General features: G+C 51.4%; 1 protein-coding gene across 1 annotated transcript in view; it reads right to left on the bottom strand.

Moving 5' to 3' along the window:
- golga6l9 (golgin A6 family like 9) overlaps nt 1-12,462 on the bottom strand; it is a 95,146-nt gene that overhangs the window by 28,335 nt on the left and 54,349 nt on the right. The window contains exons 9-11 of the mRNA XM_072512942.1: nt 11,643-11,726; nt 4,981-5,137; nt 2,834-2,979 (exon numbers count right to left, since the gene is read on the bottom strand). Coding sequence (XP_072369043.1) covers nt 2,834-2,979; nt 4,981-5,137; nt 11,643-11,726 — 387 coding nt within the window. The remainder of the gene's footprint in view (nt 1-2,833; nt 2,980-4,980; nt 5,138-11,642; nt 11,727-12,462) is intronic.

The following is a 12,462-nucleotide window of genomic DNA, read 5'->3' on the forward strand; positions in this document are numbered from 1 at the left end:
TGATCGCTCGCAGGCGATGGGGTGGAGGTCAGCTTCCCCCCGCCCCACCCCCCCCAGTGCCTGGGGGTGGCTGCGGGACCCGATGGAGTATTTGGAGAAGGCAAAGTACCTCTGAGAGGGGTGGATGAGGGGTTCCACCACAGATAGGGTTTGTTTATCTTACACTTTGGGGATCTGGTTGCCGTCAAGGGGTAGAGGGGGTGGTAGATCGGGGGTAGGGTGCAGCGGGTTGTGCTGGGGTTGTGCTTATTTTTTGTAAAAATGTTGAATAAAAATATATTTTTTGAAAGCATCAAAGGAAACGAGGATAGTGCAAGGAAATGGTGTTGAAATGGAAGATCAGCCTTGATCTCAATAAATGGCAGAGCGTGCTTCAGTGGCTGAGTGGCTGGCTCCTGCTCCTGTTTCTTAGTTTGGGCAAGAAATGTGAATGGAACGTGAGGAAGAGCCTTTTTACACAGCGAACGACAATGGCCTGGAACCCACCACCTGCAAGGGTGGTGTAAGCAGAATCCAGCAACAACTTCGAAAGGATGTTGGACGGGCATTTGCAAAAAGATTAACTTACAGGGGCTGGAGCGAGGGAATGGGATTGCTGTGTGGGGAGTTGGCACGGACTGAGTGCGCTGAATGGCTTCCTTCTACGTCATGGTAACTCTATGACTTAATGAGAGAGACCAGCTGCTTTTTTGAGAGAGTCGGTACAGATTCGATGGGCCGAACGTGCTATGCTCTTCAGTGATTCGTTTATTTCAGAATGTCCCAGGGTGCTTTTCAGCCAATAAAGTACTTTGATGGTGATTGTGCCAGTGTCACAACCACAGCAGCTGATTTACACACTGAGTTGCCGCAAACAGCAGTGTGATAATAACTAAGATAATCTGTTTCTGGTGACGCAAGATCAACATCCTGAGACGTTTTTCCTCGAAGGTCCGGGGTGATTCTCCGTTTGCCAGGGGGGCTAGCAGGGCCCCGGCGTGCATCCCGCAGCTCCGGCTGCCGGCAGCGCCCTGCAGTCCAGACCGCGCGGCCGCGCATGCCCGCGGCAGCCCACTTCGGCGCAGGCGCCGTCGACATGAGACCATAAGACATAGGAGCGGAAGTAAGGCCATTCGGCCCATCGAGTCCACTCCACCATTCAATCATGGCTGATTTCAACTCCATTTACCCGCTCTCTCTCCATAGCCCTTAATTCCTCGAGAAATCAAGAATTTATCAACTTCTGTCTTAAAGACACTCAACGTCCCGGCCTACACTGCCCTCTGTGGCAAAGAATTCCACAGACCCACCACTCTCTGGCTGAAGAAATTTCTCCTCATCTCTGTTCTAAAGTGACTCCCTTTTATTCTAAGGCTGTGCCCCCGGGTCCTAGTCTCCCCTGCTAATGGAAACAACTTCCCTACATCCACCCTATCTAAGCCATTCATTATCTTGTAAGTTTCTATTAGATCTCCCCTCAACCTCCTAAACTCCAATGAATATAATCCCAGGATACTCAGACGTTCATCGTATGTTAGGCCTACCATTCGTGGGATCATTCGTGTGAATCTCCGCTGGACCCGCTCCAGTGCCAGTATGTCCTTCCTGAGGTGTGGAGCCTAAAATTGCTCACAGTATTCTAAATGGGGCCTAACTAGAGCTTTATAAAGCTTCAGAAGTACATCCCTGCTTTTATATTCCGAGTACGAAGTCTTACAACACCAGGTTAAAGTCCAACAGGTTTGTTTCGATGTCACTAGCTTTCGGAGCGCTGCTCCTTCCTCAGGTGAATTCACCTGAGGAAGGAGCAGCGCTCCGAAAGCTAGTGACATCGAAACAAACCTGTTGGACTTTAACCTGGTGTTGTAAGACTTCGTACTGTGCTCACTCCAGTCCAACGCCGGCATCTCCACATCATTTATATTCCAAGCCTCTTGAGATGAATGACAACATTGCATTTGCTTTCTTAATTACGGACTCAACCTGCAAGCTTACCTTTAGAGAATCCTGGACTAGAACTCCCAAGTCCCTTTGCACTTCAGCATTATGGATTTTGTCACCGTTTAGAAAATAGTCCATGCCTCTATTCCTTTTTCCAAAGTGCAAGACCTCGCACTTGCCCACGTTGAATTTCACGTTGAATGTGTCGGAGCCACACAGCGGGCCCACGCAGAGAAAGGTAGGTCGCCCCCCAGATCGCAATGGCCCGCTGATCTATGGCCCCCATCGCGGGACTTGCCACCCCTGAGGCCTCCTCCCGCAATCAGATTGCTCCGCCCCCCCCACCAGGACCGCCACCGCGGCCACGGGTCCGAGCTCCCCCCGGGTGGTACCAGATGTACCCACGCCGGCAGGAGTTCGGCCAGTTGCCCGCGGAGAATCGCTGCGGGGGCCTATTTCAGCGGCCCCCGACCAGCGGCGCGGCGACCGCGCGGGCGCGATTGCCGCCGATTCTCCGGTCACCAGGCATTCGGCGGCCCGGCGTCGGAGTGACGTGGCGGGAATTTCCCGCGCCCCCGGCAATTCTCCGACCCGGTTCGGGCTCGGAGAATCCCGGCCATTAACTCTGTTTTTCTCTCTCTCCTGATACTGCCGGACCTGCTGAGTTTTCCCAGCATTTTCTAATTCAGATTCACCAGGATCTGCAACACTTTGCTTTTGATTTTAGTGATATCGGTTAAGGGGTAAACTATCGGCTCCAGGAGATATCCTCCCTGTCTTTCTCTGATACTGGGTTGTGGGAGTGATTACCCCCCAGATTGAAACTGAATCTAGAAATTGGGCATCTGACCAAGATGCTGGACTTTGCCGAGAGAATGAGAGGGACATTTGCAAACCGCGCTTCGGCACTCACCTCGTGGCCTCGCTCAGCCAGACTGTCCATTTGGTTCAGTTCCTGTCTCATTCGCTGTAGACTTTCCTCTTCCACCTGCAGCCTGTCCCGTAAGCCCTGGATGCAGCTGAGCAGCGTTCTGATTTCATCGGTGCTCCTGCCCCCAGCTTTACCCGCACAGGTTGAGAAACCAGTGCACAATTATTAGTTGGCAATTATATTGTCGTGGCAACAACATTCCCTCACCACCAACTTCACCACAATCTTCACCATATCACAATCTTCACTCACCACAATCTTCACTCACCACAATCTTCACCACACCACCATTTTCACCACACCACCACCTTCACCAAACCACCATTTTCACCACACCACCATCTTCACCACCTTCTCCACACCACCCCCTTCTCCACACCATCACCTTCACCACCCCACCATCTTCACCACTCCACCACCTTCACCGCACCACCACCTTCACCACCCCACCATCTTCACCACTCCACCACCTTCACCGCACCACCACCTTCACCACCCCACCATCTTCACCACCTTCACCACCCCACCATCTTCACCACCTTTATCACACCAGCATCTTCACCACACCACCATCTTCACCACCCCACCATCTTCACCACCTTCACCACCCCACCATCTTCACCACCTTCTCCACACCACCCCCTTCTCCACACCACCACCTTCACCACCCCACCATCTTCACCACCTTCACCACCCCACCACCTTCACCACACCAGCATCTTCACCACACCACCATCTTCACTCACCACCATCTTCTCAAGGTGCAACAAGGTACGGACAATAAATGCTCGCTGAGCCAGTGATGCCCAAATCAATGAATGAAAGAATTAAAACAATTAAAATAGCTGAGAAAGGAATATTGTTATGCATTCAACTGCTGACATTGCAACAAGACCAAAGTAAAATGTAACCTGGAGAGGACTCGGGAGCTTAGGAGGCTAAAACCTTGTCAAAACTAGGGACCAAAAATGTGAAATAGTTGCAGATAAAATCCGATCAGACATTCAGGAGAAACCTCTTTACTCAGAGTGTCATTGCAATGTGGAACGTGCCTCCACGTAGGGCACTAAAAAGGGCATTCAGCCCATTTTGTTCGTACCTGCCCTTTGAATGACCTCTCCAATTTATCCTAATCCCCTGCTCTTCCCCCATTGCACTGCAGATGTTTCTCTTTCAAGTATGGGATGATTAAGGCAAATGACAGAGACACATTTTAGTGGAAGTTGGATAAGTAAATGGAAAGAGAAAGGAAAAGAAGGATCGGTTGATATTTGAATTCTTTTTTTTTTTTAATATATTTTATTCTATAATTGAATTCTTTGATGGGATGGAGCATCGCTAGCTAGACCAGCATTTGTTCCCCATCTCCAGTTGCCCTTCAGAAGGTGGTGGTGAGCTGCCTTCTTGAACCGCAGCAGTCCATGCGGTGTAGGTACACCCACACTGCTGTTAGGGAGGGAGATCCAGGATTTTGACCCAGCGACAGTGAAGGAACGGCCGATATATTTCCAAGTCCGGATGGTGAGTGGCTTGGAGGAAACCTCCAGGTGGTGGGGTTCCCAGGTATCTACTGCCTCTGTCCTTCTAGGTGGTAGCGGTCACAGGTTTGGAAGGTGTTGTCGAAGGAGTCTTGGTGAGTTGGTACACACAGCTGTCACTGTGTGTCAGTGTGGAAGGAGTGGATGTATAAAGTGGTGGCTGGGGTGCCGATCAAGTGGGGCTCCTTTGTCCTGGATGGTGTTAAGCTTCTTGAGTGTTGTTGGAGCTGCACTCATCCAGGCAAGGTATTCCATCACACACCTGACTTGCAGATGGTGGACAGGCTTTGGGGAGTCAGAAGTTGAGTGCCTGTCTGGATAAGTTCCAGCCTCTGATCTGCTCTTGCAGCCACAGTATTAATATGGCTCGTGCAATTCAGTTTCTGGTCAATGGTAACCCCCAGGATGTTGACAGTGGGGGATTCAGTGATGGAATTGCCATTGAATGTCAAGGGGAGATGGGAAGAATCCCTCCTGCTAGATAGAGCAGGGTGGGAGGTGGCTGTGCGGAGCTTAAAGGCCAGCCCAAATCGGTTTTGGCTGTTCTGTGTAATTAAACTCCCTGAAGACCGGCGAGTGCTCTTCCCTCACCTTTGACATATTCCGTGACTTGCTCTTTCAGCTGCTCCTGAATCCGAATGACTTGTTGCGATTTCAGACTGTGCTGCTGAGCCAGCGCGCGTTGTGTCGGTGAGGAAGGTTGCTGACCCGGTGATGGGGCAGCTCCTGAGGCCCGCTCCAGTAAACCCTGGTTGAAAAAGATATGGGGGTAGAGTTTCCGCCTTTCGCACACATTCAGCAATCTGGGGTGAAATGCTGCTTCGACACAGTGACGTTTCCACCCAAACCCGTTCACAAACAGAACAGCTTCAGCCACCAGCCCACTCGGGCAGTGCAGTTGAACAGAACAGCTTCAATCTTGTTCCTTGCAGGAAGAAATGTGATAATATTTGAGAATATAATGTGGTGCAGTTTTACACAATGAATGGATTTATCACTCAAAGAAGCCTTTTAAACGCACCAGTTTTAAATTGCCGTCGTTTATTTATTGTACCATTTGCTTCTTCCGTTGATACCAGTTTCATACTTTTAAAATGTGCCGACCAGAACTTGTGCAACTGAAATAAACCAGCTGCAAAGAGTCTTCTCAAACAGCTGGATGGCAAAAATTTGCCATGGTGGGGGGGTGGGGGCGCAGTGTGACCCGTTTTACGGGTGAGGTTGGCTTCTAATGTGATGCTTTTTCAACCAGTGCGAAAGTTGGTGGAAGTTTGATTGACACTGGATTTAATATTCCCTCAAAATCCCTCGATCCAAATGACCGGCGGATACACAGGCCCAACAGAGACAGTAGGCCGTCGGCGGTATCTTCCATGCCCACCGAAGGCGACTCTCCGCGGGTGAGTTCCCTGGCGGTGGGACGGCCGTGCCACGCAGAACGCCGTAGACTTCAGCAGGACCTGAAGGTCCCGCCGGCAGCCAATGACAAGCCACCTCTGTTGCCGGAGAATAGGCCGTGGGGAAGCTAGAAAATCCCACCTGACGTCTTATCCTTCTGCAGCTCATTAACGTGGTGTAACAGCCCAGGGTGTGGCATTATCAAACAAAACCTGACAACAAACCACACAGACAAATGGCCAAAAGTTTGATCATAGAGAGGGGCAGGGTTCCTGAACAGGAGGAAAGACAGTGGGTGCGATTTTGAGCCCGTGTCTGTCGCCAGCGTGAAGGCGACACAGGCGCAAAGGCCCACGCGGGTCAGGAAACATGATTCCTGCCGATGAGATCCTGTTTCCTGATTTTTCCCGTCACCATGCCAGTGGCTTAACGAGGTTCCAGCTCACAAAGGACAGGAACATGGCAGCGCCCACCTGCCGGTGCCCACCTGGCAGCACCCACTTGCCGGTGCCCACCTGGCAGTGCCACACCTGATGGTGCCCACCTGGCAGCACCCACCTGGCAGCACCCACCTGGCAGTGCCCACCTGGCAGCACACAGCTGGCAGTGCCCACCTGCCAGTGTCCACCTGGCAGTGCCCACCTGGCAGTGCCCATCTGGCAGTGCCCATCTGTGTCATGGGCCAGTGCCAATGGGGCGGGCCCCCTGGGAGAGTCCCAATGATGGGGGTTCTCCTGAAGTGTGGTGGGGGGACTTGCCTATGAAGGGGGGGGCGAAGGCTGTGAGTGAGGGGGGGGGGGCGAAGGCTGTGAGTGGGGGAGGCCGAAGGCTGTGAGTGAGGGGGGGGGCGAAGGCTGTGAGTGGGGGGGGGTGAAGGCTGTGAGTGGGGGGGGGTGATGGCTGTGAGTGGGGGGGTGATGTCTGTGAGTGGGGGGGGGTGATGACTCTGAGTGGGGGGGTGATGGCTGTGAGTGGGGGGGGGTGATGACTCCGAGTGGGGGGGTGATGACTGTGAGTGGGGGGGTGATGGTTGTGAGTGGGGGGGTGATGACTCTGAGTGGGGGGGGTGATGACTGTGAGTGGGGGTGGTGATGACTGTGAGTGGGGGGGTGATGGTTGTGAGTGGGGGGGGTGATGGTTTTGAGTGGGGGGGTGATGACTCTGAGTGGGGGGGTGATGACTGTGAGTGGCGGGGTGATGGCTGTGAGTGGGGGGGGGTGATGACTCTGAGTGGGGGAGGATGACTGTGAGTGGGGGGGTGATGACAGTGAGTGGGGGGGTGATGACTGTGAGTGGGGGGGGTGATGACTCTGAGTAGGGGGGGTGATGACTCTGAGTGGGGGAGGGGGTGATGGCTGTGAGTGGGGGGGGGTGATGACTGTGAGTGGGGGAGGGGGTGATGACTCTGAGTGGGGGGGGTGATGACTCTGAGTGGGGGAAGGGGTGATGGCTGTGAGTGGGGGGGGGTGATGACTGTGAGTGGGGGAGGGGGTGATGACTCTGAGTGGGGGGGGTGATGGTTGTGAGTGGGGGGGGTGATGGCTGTGAGTGGGGGGGGTGATGGCTGTGAGTGGGGGGGGTGATGGCTGTGAGTGGGGGGGGTGATGGCTGTGAGTGGGGGGGGTGATGACTCTGAGTGGGGGGGGTGATGGCTGTGAGTGGGGGGGGTGATGGCTGTGAGTGGGGGGGGTGATGGCTGTGAGTGGGGGGGATGATGGCTGTGAGTGGGGGGGGTGATGGCTGTGAGTGGGGGGGTGATGGCTGTGAGTGGGGGGGGCGAAGGCTGTGAGTGTGGGGGAGGCAGCGATGGCTGTGAGTGGGGGGGGTGATGGCTGTGAGTGGGGGGGTGATGGCTGTGAGTGGGGGGGTGATGGCTGTGAGTGGGGGGGGTGATGGCTGTGAGTGGGGGGGTGATGGCTGTGAGTGGGGGGGGCGAAGGCTATGAGTGTGGGGGAGGCAGCGATGGCTGTGAGTGGGGGGGGTGATGGCTGTGAGTGGGGGGGTGATGGCTGTGAGTGGGGGGGTGATGGCTGTGAGTGGGGGGGAGGCAGCGATGGCGTAGGGGAGAGTGTGCCCATGATACTGCTGCTGTGGTGATTTGGGGAGGGGGCTGGAAAGACACTGATATCTGTGTGGTTGCAGGAGTGGGGAAAGAAACACCCGCTACCTCCCTGGTGGGGGGAAGGGTCGCCTCAATACCTGTGGGGGAGGGTGTCCTTCATGTCTTTGGGAGGGGATGTGGGGGGAGTTTGATTCCTGTGCTAATCGAGGCATCCTTTGAAGCTGGTGCCCCGATCTCTGTGGTGCCAGCTTTGCCATCTCGCTCAGGCTCAGAGTGATGATGTAAACCCCTGACCCCATGCCCCCTGACCTTCTCCAAGCTGAACGGCAGAAGGTTTGGTCTGAAAGCGTGACTGTACATCTGGGCAGATACACGTCAGTTTTCAGTCAGATCCTGACACGCTGACAAAATATGGCAAAGTGCCGGCCTTCACCTGCCTCATTCCAACATCAAATGGAACATTCTACCGAACAAGTGACAACCTCTTGACCTCCTACAGTCAGAGACTTATCTCTGGGCTGAAACTTCCAGTTCAGAAATGAGGGGCGATCTCCCTGGGGCCTGGACTATATTTATCCTTCAATCAACATAACTTAAAGAAAAAGAAATGGTTTGGCCCGCTATCAAATTAAGATGGGAATATTGATACAGGAGCCTATTTATCCCCTCATGCCTGTTCAGCTATTCAGTGAGCCCGTGACTGATCTGTGACCTAACTCTATGTACCCATGTGTGTAGTATAAGGGTGTTCAGCACAGCAAGGGTTAATGTGGAGCTGGAGAACAGGACCACCCACGTTATGATGCAGATAGTCACACGTTAGTCGACCGTGTGTCGAGGAAAGCTGAGAAGCCAGCATGAAAATAACACTCAGTTACTGGAGAAGGGGGTTGTGTCGGCGGTTTACCGGGCCATTTTGGAAGAGGAGAAGGCACCACTGGAAGGCATCAAAGCAAAGTGGGAGGAAGAGCTGGGAGAGGATATGGAGGAGGGGTTGTGGTGTGAGGTGCTCCGGAGAGTGAATCCCTCCAACTCGTGCGCGAGGTTGGGGCTGATACAGCTGAAGGTGGTATACAGAGCACACCTCACAAGGGCGAGGATGAGCCGATTCTTTGAAGGAGTAGAAGATGTGTGTGAACGTTGCGGGGGTGCCCCGCTAATCACGTTCATATGTTATGGTCCTGTCCAAAGCTAGAGGATTACTGGAAGGAGGTGTCTCGGGTAATTTCTAAAGTGGTGCGTGTGAAACTGGACCCGGGCCCTCGGGTGGCCATATTCGGGGTGTCGGACCAGCCGAGGTTGGAGACGGGTGCGGAGGCAGATATCATAGCCTTCGCCTCGTTGATCGCCCGAAGGCGGATCCTGCTGGGATGGAGAGCAACCTCTCCACCCAGTGCCCTGGCGTGGCGGGGGACTTGTTGGAATTCTTGACTCTTGAGAAGGTTAAGTTTGAACTGAGGGGGAGGATGGATGGGTTCTACAATTCATGGGCGTTATTCATCATGCACTTTCAAGAACTGGATAACATCGAACATTAGTTGGGGGGGGGGGGGGGTCTGTATGTGCTGATGGGGGCTACAGGTGATTCCTGATTCCTTTTTGTCATTTGTTTGTGTGAACATGCGGGCTAATGTTTGGGGTTTGGTGGGAGGGTGGGATCGTTGTTATTGATATGGGGATTGATTGTCACTGATTATTGTTTGTTGTTGTTGGGTGTAAATGTGGGAGAAAATGTTAAAAAAGGAGGAGAATAAAAAATATTTTTTTTAAAATATGGATTCTAAATAACACTCAGTTCGGGCTCTGCCTCAGAGATAGGTATACAGTTGTGTGTTTATCAATTCATGTTTAGCCACTGTCAGGAAAACAAGGAATTATAATATTTTTATTTTGGTAACAATACTGTCATATTTCACATATACTAGAAAACAGGTCAGAGTGTGATTGGTGCAAATGGATTAAGAAACAGGGAAGCTGCAAATATCCAAATATAATAATATAATAATCTTTATTGTCACAATAGACTTACATTAACACTGCAATGAAGTTACTGTGAAAATCCCCTAGTCACCACACTCCGGCACCTGTTCGGGTACACGGAGGGAGAATTCAGAATGTCCAATTCACCGAACAGCACGTCTTTCGGGACTTGTGGGAGGAAACCGGAGCACCCGGAGGAAACCCACGCAGACACTGGGAGGACGTGCAGACTCCTCACAGACAGTGACCCAAGCCGGAATCAAACCTGGGACCCTGGAGCTGTGAAGCAATTGTGCTATCCACAATGCTACCGTGCTGCCCAACTCTGAGTGTTGTTTAAGTTACGATCGTTTTGAAACTGTTTTAAAGCGGGGAGCCGCAGGGTCAGTCCTCAGATCTCAACTGTTCGCAGTCTATATAAATGATCTGCAAGCAGGGACAGAGTGTAACGTAGCAAAACGTGCTACTAAAATAGGTGGGAAAGCAGGCAGTGAAGAGGAGATACAGATTTTACTGATGGATAAAGATAGGCTAGGAGATTGGGCCAAAATATGGCAGATGGAGTTTAATTAGATAAGTGTGAGGTTATCCATCGAAAAAATAGAAAGGCAAATTATTATCTAAATGGAAAGTAGATTCAAAGTGCACCTGGGCAGAGGGATCTGGGTGCCTTTGTTCATGAATCGCAGAAAGTCGGTGTGCAGGTACAGCATGTAATGGAAAAGGCAAATGGAATGTTTGCGTTTATTGCAAAAGAACTGGAGTATAAAAGTAGAGAAGTGTTGTTGCAATTGTGTAGCGTGTTGGTGAGAGCACATCTGGAGTATTGTGCCCCGTTTTGGTCTCCTTATTTGAGGAAGGATGTGGTGGCATTGGAGGCAGTTCAGAGGAGGTTGACCAGATTGATTCCAGGGATGAAGGGGTTGACGTATGAGGAGAGATTAAACAGTTTGCGGTTATACCCGTTGGAGTTTAGAAGGATGAGAGGGTATCTGATCGAGGCGTATAAAATACTAAAAGGGATAGATGAAGTAAACGTAGACCAAATGTTTACCCTTGTGGGGCAATCTAGAACAAGCGGTCACAGATATAGGTTGAGAGGCGGTAGATGTGGAACTGAGATGAGGAGGAACTACTTCTCGCAGAGGGTGATGAATTTGTGGAACTCGCTGCCCCATAGTGCGGTGGAATCTGAATCATTAAATGGTTTCAAGAAGGAGATAGATATATTTCTGATTTTTTAAAACGGTTAAATGGATATGGGGAACAGGTAGGGAGGTGGGTTTGAGACCAGGAAGAGGTCAGCCATGCTATGATTGAATAACAGAGCAGGACCGAAGGGCTGAATTGCCGACCTCTGCTCTTATTCCTAGGTTCCTGTGTTCCGAAAGCACTGTTAACCGTGTGAAGCCATTCTTGGGTTTAATTTTGGTTTTTTTACAAATTCTTTATACTAATAAACGTTTACTTTAATATAAAATCATCACAATTGGTCGGAGCCATCATCATTTCCTGATTTCAGAAAACCCCCTCGTAATATACCAATGGCAAAATTGTTTTGGCAGCTGTTTCAAGTTTCTACTTGGGATTTGGGCACCTTGGCATTTACCGTCAGCTGTGCCGTATCACCACACAAACCTCCCGGACTGCTTAGCGAGACACCAAACAACCTTACAACAGTGTCCACAGATCGGCTGCATACTTCAAAAATGTTTCATTAGGTGTAGAACGCTTTGCGATGCCCTGAGGCCGTGAAAGGCGCTATGTAAATGCAAGTTCTTTCTATTAGCCAAAAAAAGGGGTAATAACCAACCTCTGCCACGAGGCGCTGCCGACATTCCTCCCCGCACTGCTGCGACCTTTCTTCCTTTCTCTCCCAGCGTTGCTTTTTCACCATCTGTCAAAAAAATTATTATTTTATGCCAGCAGTGGGATGTAATACATCTTTAACAAGCCGTAGCCTCCACAAGTCCATCCATTCTGATGGGAGTTCAAAATCCGTCTTCTGCCCTGACGCAAAATAGATTTGGGGGAGGGGTTAGCAGAGCCGCCAAGTCACACTTGATAGACATCAATTCAGACGAGACGCTGAGAAGCAGCGAACCGATGCTTTAATAAGCTAAATATGTGCCGACCTGTCGCTCCTCCCGCACTGCAGGGCTGACCCAGGTCAACAGGCTTTATACCTCCACCGCTGGGCGGAGTCACAGGCGGAGCCAACAGCAGCACCAATAATAACATTCCAACAGTACAACAGCAACAACCAATAACAGGACAGCAATAACAATAAGTATATACAACAGTGGAGATAACAATACTAATAGAACAGTAGAACATATATACTACAGCCTTACGTAGCCATACGTGGCTCACCACAACCCTCACATCTCTGAGTCCAACATATTGTGGATTCAGATTCTATTTCAGCACATACTCCAGGCTGACACTCCCAGTGCTGTACTCAGGGAGTACGGCACTGTCAGCACTGGCATTCCTTTGGAGAGACCTCAAACAGAGGACCCTCCTGCCCACTCTGGTGGATATTAAACGTCCCAGGGCATCCCTGTTTTGATGAAGCATTAGAGCCATTCTCTCTTGTGCCAGGCCAACGTTTATCACACAAGCACTATCTC

This window comes from Scyliorhinus torazame, chromosome 7, assembly GCF_047496885.1.
Source record: "Scyliorhinus torazame isolate Kashiwa2021f chromosome 7, sScyTor2.1, whole genome shotgun sequence".
Classification (NCBI taxonomy): Eukaryota; Metazoa; Chordata; class Chondrichthyes; order Carcharhiniformes; family Scyliorhinidae; genus Scyliorhinus; species Scyliorhinus torazame.